This window comes from Danio rerio, chromosome 17 (genome assembly GCF_049306965.1).
Source record: "Danio rerio strain Tuebingen ecotype United States chromosome 17, GRCz12tu, whole genome shotgun sequence".
Lineage (NCBI taxonomy): Eukaryota > Metazoa > Chordata > Actinopteri > Cypriniformes > Danionidae > Danio > Danio rerio.
Genome location: NC_133192.1, coordinates 22705001 through 22720870, shown reverse-complemented (window position 1 = coordinate 22720870; position 15870 = coordinate 22705001). Strand labels below are relative to the sequence as shown.

Sequence of the window (15870 nt, the reverse complement as noted above, 5' to 3'; positions counted from 1 at the left end):
TAGCGAAAGTGGATTCAGACACGCCCTTAATGCTTTTGCGCCATGCGCATAGAGCCCTATATTATGTAAAAAAAGTGACATTTGCGACCTGTTGTTTTAGTAGATTGGCTTCAGTATAAGAAATGTTTATAGTACCATGAATCTGAGGACTTTCTGTCACCTTTTCTTGTGTATGTGTGTGTGTAGTTTCTCAATATGCTTTAGATGAGTTTGAGTCCTTGCAGGAGGATCTAAAGCTCGAGAGGGATTTGCGTTCTGAAGCAGAGAAGTTTGCACATGAGGTGAGTTTTCTTACAGAATTAATTTATTGAAATGCATAAGACGTTGTAGGGGCTCTGAATATTTATAGAATATGCTAATTAGATGGTGTGTGAATGTGTTCTATATGTGCTCTCTCTCTCTCTCTTTGTATGCAGATGCTCATAGAACAGAAGAAGCTGAAAAGACAAAGCCAGGTGTTGGTCCAGAGTATTTCCGCGGGTGAAGCTCTACAGAAAGCTCTGGCAGAGATCAGCACACTGACACACACTCTGGAGAAACAGAGACTGGAGCATCAACAACAGGTCACACACACACACACACACACACACACACACACAAACACAAACACAAATTAATCCCCTCAATGTCCCTTGGGTCACAGTGTCCTGAGAGGATACATACTCAATTTCATTCATTCATTTAATTTTCTTCAGCTTAGTCCCTTTATTCATCAGGGGTCGCCACAGTAGAATGAACCGCCAACTATATGTTTTACATTTACATTTAGTCATTTAGCAGACGCTTTTATCCAAAGCGACTTACAAATGAGGACAAGGAAGCAATTTACACAACTATAAGAGCAACAATGAGTAAGTGCGGTAGACAAGTTTCAGGTGTGTAAAATCTAAGAAGAAAAGCGTTTTTTTGAGCCCAGTTAGTGGTATAGCCAGAGAGGCAATTGCAGATGAGGAAGTGAAGTATAGACTAAATAGTTGAGTTTTTAGTCGTTTCTTGAAGACAGCAAGTGACTCAGCCGTTCTGATGCAGTTAGGGAGTTCATTCCACCAACTGGGCAGATTGAATGCGAGAGTTCGGGAAAGTGATTTCTTCCCTCTTTGGGATGGAATTACGAGGTGACGTTCATTCACAGAATGCAAGTTTCTGGAGGGCACATAGATCTGCAGAAGTGAGAGCAGATAAGAAGGAGCAGAGCCAGAGGTGGCTTAGTAGGCAAACATCAGAGCTTTGAATTTGATGCGGGCAGCAACTGGCAGCCAGTGCAAATGGATGAGCAGCGGAGTGACATGTGCTCTTTTAGGTTCATTAAAGACCACTCGTGCTGCTGCGTTCTGGAGCAGCTGAAAAGGTTTGATAGAGTTAGCCGGAAGCCCCGTTAGTAGAGAGTTGCAGTAATCCAGTCTGGAGAAAACAAGAGCTTGAACAAGGAGTTGAGCTGCATGTTCAGATAAGAAGGGTCGGATCTTTCTGATGTTATAGAGTGCGAATCTGCACAATCGAGCAGTTCTAGAATGTGGTCAGAGAAGTTTAGTTGGTCATCAATCATTAATCCAAGGCTTTTCACCATTCTGGATGCAGTATGTTTGCCCCATCCATCTGGATTGAAAAGTTATGATGTAGAGTCGGGTTGGCAGAAACTTCAAGCATTTCCGTTTTCACGAGTTTAAGCTGAAGAAGATGATCTTTCATCCAGTGTGAAATGTCCGACAGGCAGGCTGAGATGCGAGCTGGAACCGAGGGATCATCATGGTGAAAAGAGACACGCAGTCACAAACACACACACACACACACACATACACACACACACACACACACACACACACACACACACACACACACACACACACACACACACACTACAGCTAACTTAATTTATTTAATTCACCTATAGTGCATATCTTTGAACAGTGGGGGAAATGCGAGCACCTGATGAACATGCAGTGAGGGGACAGTGCTACCCACTGAGTCAAATTCATATCAAACTTTATTTTTGTCTAATAATCTTTAAAAGTATATTACACATGTTTTTTTTTTTTTTTTTTTTGAGGTACATCAGGGACTTTATAGCACTCAGTAAAAAATGGGTCAAGAGGATTTATTTTAACATAAAATATTTTTGCAAACTTCACCTGTACATTTTGAAGGTCATGGTACATTTTTACAACTAACGTTTTTACCATTGTTTTGCTGTGTGCGTGTTGGTGAACTCCAGGTGAAGGCTCTTGAAGAGCAGGTAAACAGCAGTGAAGTAAAGAAGCAGCTAACGGCGCTACAGAGACAGACAGATCTGCTGGAGGAGGAGAGAAAAGAGTGGCAGCACAAACACACTAAAGCTGAAACCGAAGCCAAAGACCTCAGATACACAGGTACCAGGGTTTAACATCTGAAAGCCGTTTTGAAGTCAGGTTGACAACATACTGACAGTTTCATAATAACGCTTTAACAACCACATATATGTTACACCTACACAAATTGTGACATGACACAACCAAGCAGGAGTTTGTATCTCTGAGAACAGCTTTTTTTGTTTGTTTGCAGTGGAGGAGCTAAAAAAGAAGCTCCAGCAGGTCTCCAACCCTCCAACTGCTGCCCCAGCACCCCCTCCTCCTCCCCCTCCACCACCTCCTCCACCTCCACCATCTAGTTCCTCAAGCAACCCACTCAGGTGAATATCTGTTCATGACAAAAGCCATCAAAATTAGTGCATACATTCACTGGACACTTTGTTACATTGTTGGTTTTATGAGGAACATACATTACCAATCAAAAGTTTTAGAACAGTTTTTTAAACCATTGTGTATTGTTTAAATTTACTACCCCTTCATTATGCTCGTGCCTGGTTTTGCCCTATTCACTTTCATTATAAGACATATTTTGATTGCAAAGCCATGACAGCATATAATCATGCATGCTTGATTGTTGGTGGTTTTCCCTGTTGGGAAGAGGTAAAATGTGTAATGTTACAGTTGATAATCAGTTTCATCAGTTCATCATCATTTATCAGCATTAACCCTTTAGATAGGCCTGTGCAAAAATGTGCTACTTTTATATGGAGTTCTATGGAGTTAAACAGCAGATTATAGTGTGTGTGTGTGCATTAACACACTTACATAGTTCTGAGAGCTGAGCTGCTTATTTACTATTTATTTACATACTATACTCCATATAGAAGGCAAAATCTATGCTTTTTTTACATTGCAACTGTTAATCAACAGTCCAAAAAGTTCATTCAACAATGCAACAATAAAGAACACATGATTATACGGTGTCATGAATTTCCAATCAAGAAATGGCATTATAATTAAATTGGGCAAAACCAGTCTGTGGTCGTAACCATGGTCGTAAATTAACCCAGAGTGTATTGTTGAATTTTTAAATAATTTTAATTTTCAAAGCATTTTCCCAAAATATGTGTCAAGATAAGATTTATCACCAAAAAAAAAAAAACAGAGAAAACACCAAAAGCTACAACAGAAAGATACGGCCAAATTAAGATGCAAAACCACTCCAGAGAGGGTGAAAACAGAAAACACTTAAACAAAGCACACAAGGGTTAAAGAAGTCTCCAGCTCACCATTGCTGCATTTAATTGATCAAAGCTACAGTGACAATATTACAAATTTTAAATACTTTAACTATTTAGAATTTTCTATTTGAAGATATTTTAAAATGTAAATGATTCTAAACAGCAAGAAAAAATGGTTCCTTTAAATACCACTTATTGAAAGGCTCTTTGGGCTACCAAAAAAGTTGTTTAATGGCAAATTTTATTTTTTAGAGTGTAAACTCTAAGGCCAAATTCTAACCCTTAGCTCTTCCCCTTCCCCTTTTGCGCGTTCACGTGAAGGGGTAGGGGTGTCCCAATTCTCTGCAGCTTAAAGGCGTAGGGCTAAGAGGAAGGGCTAGATACCCCTTTAAACTGAGATTTTTCAGGACCACGCTCAAAACCAAGGAGTAAGAAAATTTTCCAGAATACACTATCTACAATGGCAGCATGGCTGCACACGCAATTAAGGAGAAGCACAAATTAGATGCACAAATTAGTGACAATTGATTTTGTCAATACTATGAAGTTTTACAACTAACAAGCACACGTTTTAATACATTCATAACCGCATTTGTGTTTTACCGTTATGCTTTAAAAAAAAAGTTAAAATAAAAACCGCTAAATTTTGTTATCTATAATCCCTATAATAATTCCTGTACAGCAGTCCTACAACATTCTGACTCTGAAATACCCTGTCAGAATTTACTAGTAGCTGGGAATGAGCTTTTTACAGTGTCTGCTATAATGTTAATGTTGTGTTTGTGTGTTTACATAGATGAATATGGCCAAGGTGTAAATACACAGTACATTTATGATCTTATTGCCACATTTATATCGTTATGATAACATGCTATATGCCTTTACTGATTTTCTGAACATAAATACCAAAAAATAGCACAACTGGAATAACTGCAGCAGTCGCGATCGTCTGATCTCATATAAAGCAATAAATCGTGATGACAGTTGATGATGTATGCAGGTCTTTTAGTGCTGTCCCATTTCTTAGGGGTAAATTTAAAAGCCCTTCCCCTTCACACTCTGTTTCAAGGGCTAAGAGGAAGAGGTAGGGGTATAGTGGTACAAAAAAAAGGATTGGGCCAAACCTTGATACCATCAAGCTAAAAACCTTTTGTCTTTTGCCGGAATCACAATTTCAACAAAGTGCTGGAAACTTTCTTACAAATTCTTATTTTTTTAAATGAGAGCAGCACACAGTTAATTCAGATTGTTGGCTGCAGATTTGATGAGAATCTTCCATTTCACCACACCCCAAAGTGCTCCACTGGACTGTAGAGGACATTTAAGTATTAGTGAACTCACAGTCATGTTGCAGAAAACAGTTTGAGATGATTTGAGCTTTGTGACACGTCATATTTATACTGTAGGAATGATGGCCACATTATGATCATATAGGGTTGGAAATGACCCGCAAATATACTGAAGAATGAACAGCTTTTTGTAATAAAGTGGCTGATGGTTTTACAGTATAAGTTCTTAAAATGTAGCATCCAGCTAAAGCAAAAAACATAAAATATAGTTTGCTTAATAAAATGGTTATGACTCCAATGTAAAGCACTTTTTGCAAAAGCTCAAAATTAAAAGAAAAAACAAATCTTAAAGTAGATTTTAAAGTAGAAGTTTCAATGACGTATTTTCTAAATGAAACAGGAAGTCATGGCAGCACATATTGAAGGGCTTTCTGGCTATTTTTTCATACTTTTATTTCTTGTCTTTTATCTCTTACAGCTCATTGCTATCAATGCTTCGTAAGAAAAAAGATGTGAGCACTGAAATCGCATTAGTGGAGAAGGACTCCTCTGAGAAATCCCCAGGTAAAGAAATAAGTTCAGAGTTCAGTTCCTGTCTATATATCTGCTCAGGTTAAAGATTGCACGGTTTGAAGGATGTGCATAGTAATTAATAAATGCCAAGATGTGCATAATAATCTCTTATATATGCAAAGAGTACATACCTGTAGATTAAAATGTTTAAAGCCGCATAATCGGTGATGGCGACAGTTCAAGGATCTTTCGTTTTTCATTTCATTAGCCGGTCTGCTCCACACTTGTGTTCACCATCAAGCCATGGGAAAGATTATAGATATTTATGTTGATTGTGTAAATGCTGGAATGGAATGTAATTAATGTACACTATTTTATATAGTATACAGTTCTGTTTTTAATTACAGCAATGGGTAAAACATGAAAGATTTGGGTCTAAAGTTTGTCCAAAGCTACGTCTTTCAGCCTTATACAAAAAAAGAAAGATGCAAGAGAAAGAAAAAGAAGACTTGCCGCGTTTTGCTGAAGGACAAACACTATTATACAGAGGCTGGATAAGTCATTACACATTTATGCTAACACAAATCTGACATTTCTTCAATTATTGGCATGATGTCTGGGTTTATAGAATTTTGCTGGCGATCTTTGGCCTTTTTTTTATCACTAGTGCTTGATTTCCATTTTTCACAGCATTTTAATATTTAACAGAAATGGTGCAAATGGATTTACTAAAAATTCTTCCACATCCCATAATAAATACAAGTGGCAGGCCAAAGCTTAGATACTTTCAAATAATTGCTGCTTTCCTTCAGGTGTTGTTGTTAATGACGAACAACATTTTTATGATCTCATATGAATAGAAGGGTGTTTTTTGGACTATGCTGAGCTTTAAAATGCACTGCCAATTCAGTGATTTAGAAAAACATCAACTGGTAAGCAGATAATATTCACATGTTTTTGTTCCAGTTAATGACAGATTGACTAAAAGTGTTTGCCAAGGCCACTAAATAAAGACAAACAGCATAGATCAACTTTCTATTGATCTGTTTTTTTTTTTATATTTATGCATGCCAGCTCAAATAGAAACCCTAGCAGTTCTGTTTAATAGCATTGGGGAAACGTCTGATATTATTCTGTGTCTGAAATGACTGCTAATGAAAAGCAGAGATGTGTGTTCGTCTGCTCAAATGCTGTTTATTATAAATTCATCTGCATATTCTATAGCTCAAATCAAATTCAGGCAATGAGTGTGTGTATAGGTGTGTTTGAACTGAAATCCCATTTGTGTGTGTGTAGAGAAGGACGTCAGACAGCAGGCTGTGGATGAGATGATGCTGCGTATTAAAAAAGGAGTTCAACTTCGACCGGTTTCCCAGACAACCAACAGAGTCAGACCAGGACCGGTACATTTTTTCATAGAAAATCACTCACTGCCTGTGTTTTCTGTTATTCAATTAATCAATATCAGTATGTTTGATTAGTTATATATGCTATCAATTATGTGATACAAATAATCTCAACTAGTTCTGATTTTATGTCATTTGTTTTGTATAAAATTAGATGTGTTATTAGTGCTACTGTCAGTACGGTTAAACAGTTTGACAAGAATGCATTGAGTGGGAATCAAATTAACAGCAAAAGCTTTTATTATGTTACAAATAATTTCTATTTTAAATAAATCCTGTTATTTTGAAATGGCTGGAGGCTGGAGTAATGGTAAAATTAAGCTTAGCTCAGGAATACATAATATAATATAATATAATATAATATAATATAATATAATATAATATAATATAATATAATATAATATAATATAATATATTATAATATAATATAGAATTGGGTAGGCTAAATTGTCCGTAGTGTATGAGTGTGTGTGTGGATGTTTCCCAGAGATGGGTTGCGGCTGGAAGCGTAACAAAAACGAGCTGGATAAGTTGGCGGTTCATTTCGCTGTGGCGACCCCGGATTAATAAAGGGAGAAAATGAATGAATGATATGATATATGATATGATATGATATGATATGATGCGATACAATATGATACGATACAATATAATATAATATGATATAATATAATATTATTTTTTTATCAAATGTACATAACAGATCTTCAATGAAAGATTCAAGCCTCCCAGTCATTGACCTTTACTAAAATTGCCTTATTTACAATTCCCAAATATTAAGAATTGTTTAGATAAAATTAGATTAAAAAGTGAGACATTTAAACCTATAAGTGCCAGCGTGTGCCACCATAAAAAAGCTTGTATTTATGCACTGCTTATGTTTGAAATTACAATTACAAATTCATTCTCTGAATTAGTGTTTATAACAAATTAATAAAGTCCCAATGAATAAGAGAAGGTGATTTGTCAAGCTATTAAAAATACAAAATGCAATGAATGATGGAGAGTCAGGAGAAGTAAACTATGCATTAGAGTATGATGGCTCAAATTTTGATGTTTTAACCTACTCATGAATGTTTAAACTTCACTGTTGTTGTTCTTCAAAAATAATCACTTTATCTCGAAATAATCATTTCATGAGTCTTGACACTTTTGTAAACAGTGGCAAAAAACAGAATAGTGTGTGTGTGTTTTTTTTTAGTAATTTCTAAACAAAATTTGTGCTGTGTAAAATTTACCCGCACTGGCAATTTTAGGTATACAGTGACCTCCGGCAGTTCTAGTGTTAATTAACATTTTAACAATATTAGTACTTACTTACAAAAGTAATTAATTTTTGCCATGACAATAATTTAATGATGTGCTGCTTAATTTCTATATTAAAATATTTTAATTATTATATAATTTATTACTATAATTATTATAATATATTAAATGTATTATATTATAATTACTGTCATTATTGTTTCATAACTGAATACAAAACCGATTCTTTCTTGATTCAATAAATACAGCCTTGTTCAGTATGAGTTTTTTTTTTTTTACATTTAACATTTTAACAATAATAATTCTCACATAAGTAATTAATTTATGCTGTGACAATAATTTAATGACTTGCTGCTTAATTATTCCTCTGATGTATTTTCCTGCAGAAAGAACCAACGGCATCTAATTCTGCTATACAGGAACTTCAGGGGATCTTGGTCAGAATTGCTTTATTTGCATTTATAGTTGATTATCAATTGTTATTAGTATTGTAATTAAAATGTATAAAACTTTATAGTGTAATAGTTTAAATGCATTACCTACTCAAGTAGTATGCAATTTGGGACACAGCCCAGGGGTTAAAGAGTGGATAGAATTTAAGAGTGAGAATAGAAGCAAATGTTTGGAAATCATTCTATTTAGAACACAGTCAAGCGTCCAGGCCCCTCCTCCTCTCCTGGGCCACGCCCCCCATCGCCATCAGAAAAGTCAGAGCTGGAGAAAGCCCTGCAAAGAAGGAGGGAAGCAGTGAAGTCTGCAAAGAATAATAGTCAGTCACACACACGCATGCGCACTTACTCGAGCACATTTTCTCCGTCCCCTGAGTCAGATCACTTGTTTAACTTTTCAACCCTTCCCTTCCAGCGAATCCCAGCAGTGTTGTGGATCTGACCCAAATTAAGCAGACCCGGTCAGAACCAGGGCAGAACACAGGGGACCAGGAAACACTACGGCACACAACAACCACTATATGCACTGAGCAGCTCTCATAGGAGATCATAGGTGAATATCTGCTCTTTTATGTGCATCCATAAAGCAGCCAAAAAAAATGTGTGTCTGCACTAGTGCAGTTCATCCAAACACGTGACCACACAATAAAAAAGCCTTGAGTTATGTACTTTTTTTTTAAATGCCATAATGCAACTTGACAGCAGTGTTTTGCTTCTGTGTTTAAGCCTCTCTTTAATTTTTTGGGTCAAACCTTTAGAAACCCTTTAGTGTTGGAAACTCTGAAGTGAACACCAGGAGACTCCAAACCTCACTGAGCCAGTGTTGCACTATATTGAAAAGGCATTCAGTGTTCAGTGCTTAAAGCTCCTGTAAAGCTAGTGCTTTTAGTTAACAGTACCATTTTGTTTTAGCAACACTTGTATAGTTTTGAGTGTAAAAATAGCTAGATACAGTAGTTTGACTTTCAGTAGTTCAGACTCTCAAGCCCTCTCAATTGGCAACTATATTAATATATCCCCAATGCAATGTTACCTTAGGTTTTCATGTGTTGTTATACTGTATCACAGCATAGATATTCTGATTTTTTTTGTACAGTGATGGCAAAAATGATTGGAACGCTAATATTTACCCCAGCTTAACACTAGAACTACTGAAGCAGTCATTTGTAAGGTTTTCAAAATTAGTTCAAATAAAACACATATAGATTCATTTCTCTGACTTTTTGTCAGTTTTTGAATTGTCAAAACCGTTACCAGCCAAATTACCAGCATGTATTTCAATTCAATTCTTCTTTATTTCTGTAGCGCTTTTACAATGCAGAATGTGTCAAAGCAGCTTAACAAAGAAGTTCTAGTAAATTGAAACTGTCAGTCCAGTCTTCAGAGTTGAGGTTCAGATTAGTTTAGTTCAGTGTGATTAATTTTCACTGCTGGAAGTACAAACACTGAAGAGCAAATCCATCGATGCGCAACTCTACAAGTCCCAAACCAAGTAAGCCAGTGGCAACAGACAGTGGCGAGGAACAAAATTTCTTCATGAAACACACTTTTTGTGACATCATATTTACATTCATTGCTTCTATTGAGTTGTTAGAATTAAGCTTTAAACATCTGCCGTCATATTTTATGAAGTCATTACTAAAAAAAAATACAATATTCTTTTTCCCAATTATAGCCTATTAATTGTGCATGGGTTACTACAGCGCTTGTAAATGTGCAAACTTCTGTCCAGCAAACGGGAGAGCAAATTTTTTCACAGCAGTGAAACTGTTGCAGGAAGTTGCTAGGCAACAGAGGCAATCATATTTAAAGGTACAGGATAAAGTAGTGGAAGCTGAAATATGTGAATGCTTTGGCCAGAAGAGAAAGTAGAAATAAAGATGATGCTGTGACCAGATCACTTTGTGTGGAACACCAGCTCCTTATGCAAACTAAAATCTCACTGGATTATGACAATTAATGGCAAAATTGATGTCTGAAAAGCAAAGTGAAATTTTCCACTGTCATGCTACAACAAAAAAATACAAATAACTGCTTTAAAACCATTTATTATTGGTAAAAATACAAATGTTGTAATAATTTTGGCGACCAATATGTGGTTCAGATTGCAGTCTCAGATACAGTGTGTTATAGTAATCTCAATAATCATGTTTTAGCAAATTTGAGCATTTAAAAAAATAAGTGCAAATTTCACAATAACTCCTATTCTATGCCATCCTAATTATTTAAACCTTACAGTTTTATAGCAATCAACAACTAGTCCATTTTTCTCTGAGCAATTTTAGAAAAGTTGACAGAATACTGAAAATACCTCCTGAACAGTGAAAGAGCAGTAACTAAAGTGTGAAACTAACATATTAATGGTAGATGTAATCTCCGCTTGTAATCTCTTCAACAGCTCTTAATGCATGTTTCTTCACCTTGAGGGACTTTGAATGTCTGTGAGAGTTTAATAGTAGTGAAACGAAATCCCCTCTGGCCCACGGTCTTATACTTTGTATTTCTCATACTCGCTGAGCAAAGTTATTGACACATGCTTTGTCTGTGTGAGAAGCCTTTCTAGAGGAGCGCTGCTGATGACGAGCCTTGAACATTTGCCAGTATACTGTTTTCAAATGGCTTTGGCTGGACTAGTATTAACCTTGTAATGTCCTGCTATGTAATTACAAGGCACTGGTGTGAACTTATCCCCCTTTCACAATCTTTTTACTGTTTCTTCAACCTTTATTCTTTGACCTCAATCTTTGAAAAGGTGCTTTAGCAGCAACACAGAATTAAATGATTTCAGGTCATCAGTCAAACAAAGCCATCATTCCAAAGAAAAATTGTAAACTTTTTTTTTCTTTAAATTCTTCCCAACACAGAATGGCAATAAAGCACTGCTGACCTGAACATATGATGGAGTTTAGTATAAATGACTTGCTTAAAGCAATGGTCCCCAACCTTTTTATCACTGCAGACTGGTCAACGCTTAGCAGACCATCAACCATTTTCTTAGAGAATGACTAGCTGGCAGGACATTGCTGCAACTCTGATACAAGTTTTATTTATGGAGAATATTAAAAACAGTGTTTGGGTGCTCTGTGTTTGTCTGAGGTAATTAGTCTACAGGAAAATGTGTATATTCCATACAAAATATGAAGCTGATGGTTCAGTTCTTGTCATGTGACTCGCGGTGTGCACGCCACTCTTAGTATGCTCTCAAAAGCTGCATGCCTCCTTTGGAAATAACAAACTTGTGCATGGAAAAGACAAGATATGTGAAGGCTTCCGTTATTTGAGATCTACAGCAGGTGATATTCTTCTTGCACAGACATGCTGAATTCGCCTGATTGGTTGACTAATGGGTTGCGGATCCATTCCTTTGCTGTTCATAGTTCCCTCACTGGGCCTTTTCCCATTTGCAAGGAAACTTTCCAAAGACATGTTTCTTACTAATTTTTATGCTCGTGGGTTACATTTTGGCACTCAAATGACCGAGATGTAACCAAGAGAATATGGTCTTTTTTCAAAATAAAAGATTTTTCAAAATAAAAGATCGTTCAGACTCAGATAATAAATAAAATGGAAATAATTCATGATTTCTTGTGTGGCCCCGTAGATATATACACTAGATATTACATACAGACCCTGAGCATGCGTCAATAGCGGCACCACATTTGTACTGTGCTCCCAGGACAAATGCCATTCAACTGCACTGGTGAAGATGCTGGACTTTAGCGCTGTGTACGGGTGTAGTATTGAGCAAACAAAGAAAACAAAGCATAAAGGCAGAGCATTCATTCATTCATTTTCTTGTCGGCTTAGTCCCTTTATTAATCCGGGGTCACCACAGCGGAATGAACCGCCAACTTATCCAGCAAGTTTTTACGCAGCGGATGCCCTTCCAGCTGCAACCCATCTCTGGGGAACATCCACACACACATTCACACACACTACGGACAATTTAGCCTACCGAATTCACCTGTACTGCATGTCTTTGGACTGTGGGGGAAACCGGAGCACCCGGAGGAAACCCATGCGAAGGAAGGGAGAACATGCAAACTCCACACAGAAACGCCAACTGAGCCGAGGTTTGAACCAGCAACTCGGCGACCTTCTTGCTGTGAGGCGACATAACTACCTACTGCGCCACTGCCTCGCCAGGCAGAACATTTCATAGGTAAAATTTCGGGCTAATGCTAGTTTTGTTGAATAAAATAAGCAAACGATGTAAATGAAATATGACAACAAGAGGCTGTGGTGCTAGAAACTTGTTTTATTGTCGGTTAAGTTAACAAGCCATTCATAACAGGTATTCATTCAGAAACGAATCGCTCCCCCAGTTTGAATGAGAAGTAAAAGCAGGAGAGGGGTTGTGTTTCAGGACACGGATTAGATCACATTTATCATGTAGGGAGGATAATGCATTTCCATACAAACAAACACACGCTCTTTGTCTGCAATGCTCATGCGAAAAGTGAGGCAAAATGATAATTTTCGTAACTTAACTTAAAATATTTGCATTCTGACTACCTGAAAAACTCCTGATCATAGATATCTGTATATATGCATATATCGCTGGCTCTGGATGGCCAGTCCTCCACTGCACCTTGGTACCACATTCATTTCAAAGCAGCGCTACCCTGTACTAAAATCGCAGCTCTATTGACACATTTCTTCCAATAGACAACAATAGCATAGGTGATATCTAATGTACTGTAAATATATATGGTGCGGCGCTGTACCAATTGATCCATGAATTGGTACCGGTCTGCAACCTTGGGGACCATTGGCTTCAAGAAATACTAAAAGCAAAAAATGTACATTTTTGAGATTGAGATGAGTTTTTTTTTTTTTTTACTGTTCAAACATTAAAAAAGATTTTAAGTTGAAACTGCGGTCATGCTCTGGTGATTCATAAAATTATCATCATATCCATAAATAAATAATCATTATGTAACAGGAACATCTGTCAGGACTGTGCATCAAAGATATTAATGCTGTGAATAATGTTCAGTTTCTTGCACAGAGGATCATTTCACTTCATAATATGTCAATGTTTCATCAGCAGCCATAGGGATTTATTTTATTTTGCCCTTAAATGTTTTTTATCTCTAAGTGCTAGTAACTGCTGATTTGGATTTTTTAATAGCTAAGAATTACAAACAGTTTCAGGTGAAAATTAATTCTGAAGAAAAATATAACCTACTGTACATTTTAGGAATTGGACAATAACCGTTTCGAGGTTTACTGCGGTTTGGAAAAGTCAAGGTTTTAATTCCGCAAATATTTTCTGTTATACCATTCCTTAGGTATATGTATGTTTTTTTTAATGTGGTTTTATGACTATTTTATTCATTTTAGGGCAACAGTTTCTCCAGCAGAAAATGACCCTCCATATCAAAAGCTACTGGTCAGTCCACAATTCAGAAAACACTTGAAAGACAAGTGCTTTATGCTTTTGGACCTAAACCCAAGCAAGCTATAGACCTGAACAGTTCAGTGGCTTCACTTTATATCCAAAGAAAAGGAAGATCTCTAAAGATGCCTTTTTGTAGTTCTGTGTTATTTAAAACTAATGAAGACAGAAGAAGTCAGTGATTTATTTTAATTATTGTACCGGACATGTTTACTGTTCCAAAATACTTTCTACTATAAAATACTATATTTTTTGTGTTTAATGCGGGAAATTTTTGTTTTGTTTTTTACTCAGACATTTAAAAAGACATTTTATGGCAGTCATTGCAATACTGTGATATAGTGAAAGCGTTTTATTTTTTATCCAAGGTTATCATTTCATCAGAATCTTATACCGGCCCATGTCTAGTACATTTTATATGATCTGAAGTTGAGAATATTTTCAGTTTTTTGGTGCGCACTCTTTTTAAATGGCTGAAAAGTTTTCTGAAAGCATGTATAGCCACAGGTCTGTGGTACATTTATTTATGGCAGGCCTGAATAGACACTTTGAGAGGCGTCTGGTCTTTGCGAGACTTTAAATGTAATATTAAAGTTGCTCAGACTTTAGTGAGGTGTTGCTATATTGTACAGCAGATTACTTTGATTTAAGTAGAAATGAACCTTCAAGCACTTAACTGCTTCTGTTTTATCAAAGTCCAGCTAGGATAACATTGGCTCTTCTTTTGAATCGATCGTCAATGGAAGGAGCCCTTTTTTTCAAGGTTCATGCTATTTCTTTTCAGCTGCAAATGTGAAGTTAAAAACATTCGCATAGCCAAATTATGATTTCCAAGTGGTGGCATTTTTCAATAGTTGTTTTCCCACTTCAAGTAGGGCGTAAGTGCAGTTTAAAGCGTACTTGATTTTATTTGACAAGAAAGCTGCTAGATAAAAAGCCTAATAATGACTTTTTAATTCCCTCCAAATATGTAAAAAGTCTATATAATTATATGCAAAAGCTTGAGTTTGGAAAGGTTTTTGAAGCGTTTTATGCTCACCAAGGCCTTATTGATTTGATCCAAAACAGAGGAAAAGCAGCATTGTTGTGAAACTTATCGGAATTTTAATAAATGACGCAAACCATTTAACATGTAAAAAATTCTATTTAAATATAATTTATTTGGTAACACTTTAGTTTGTCACAATTCATGCTATTAAAAACTGGCTTGTTATTTAAAAACGTTTTTAAAAACTGCCTATTATTTAGATATTATAGGGCATGAAAATAATTTTTGTAAGCTGTTTGGACAGAACTGTGTGTAGGTATAGTGTGTCCACAGTCAAATTGGGGTGATATAAAGACATTAAGTCTCTCTTTTTAAATTTCCTGACATTAAAATAGGATCCAAATCCCTCCCGTTTTGAGGCCGACTGCAAAGTGACGTATGAGTGTGGTGTCCGTGCCCACCGAATCGATTGACAACATATCTTAGCTGTAACGCCTATAATCATATCAACAAGACAGGACGTGCACAAAGCAACTGGGATAAAAACATCTGTTGAGCTCTCTGTGATCATCAATCCTTATCAAATGTGATCAAGAATGAGTTTTACAAGTTTAAAACGTTTTGAAAACAGTGCATGTTTGTAATAAAGTTATATATAGGTTGTATATTAACGTGCATCACATCACATTTGCTATGAAAAACAGTGCAAAGTTAAACGTGCACTGTGCGTGTGTATGTGTTTGCTGTGTGTGTATAACTCTGTAACAACTTTGTGTGTGACTCGTCGTTGCAGAAAGGCTTGAATTAACTCCACAACAAATCTATCAAATAATCATTGGTAGAGTTCTCACTGTAGTATTTTGCACAAACATTACTTGAGATCTAATTCCTTCATGTCTGTCACTGTGTTGTTTATCTGATGCAGCTGAGGCAGAGATTGAGGCGCACTCTTACAGGCACGTGAGAACGGTGGGCGGGGAGAACTAAAGGCACAGGCCACAAAAACAGCTACATACTGTAGTGTTCAGAGCA

General features: G+C 36.4%; 2 protein-coding genes across 4 annotated transcripts in view; one reads left to right on the top strand and one right to left on the bottom strand.

Moving 5' to 3' along the window:
- LOC141378555 (uncharacterized) overlaps nucleotides 1-15870 on the bottom strand; it is an 876211-nt gene that overhangs the window by 28233 nt on the left and 832108 nt on the right. The gene's annotated exons all lie outside the window — the stretch shown is intronic.
- Nucleotides 1-15870, top strand: part of shtn1 (shootin 1) — a 68045-nt gene that overhangs the window by 41003 nt on the left and 11172 nt on the right. For 2 of the 3 annotated variants that reach the window (NM_001198761.1, XM_021467139.3), the window contains 9 exon segments: nucleotides 187-281; nucleotides 417-563; nucleotides 2213-2366; nucleotides 2539-2665; nucleotides 5294-5379; nucleotides 6625-6731; nucleotides 8387-8437; nucleotides 8643-8769; nucleotides 8865-9002. In NM_001198761.1, the coding sequence (NP_001185690.1) occupies nucleotides 187-281; nucleotides 417-563; nucleotides 2213-2366; nucleotides 2539-2665; nucleotides 5294-5379; nucleotides 6625-6731; nucleotides 8387-8437; nucleotides 8643-8769; nucleotides 8865-8992 (1022 nt within the window). In that variant the 3' untranslated portion in view covers nucleotides 8993-9002. 3 annotated transcript variants of the gene reach the window in all.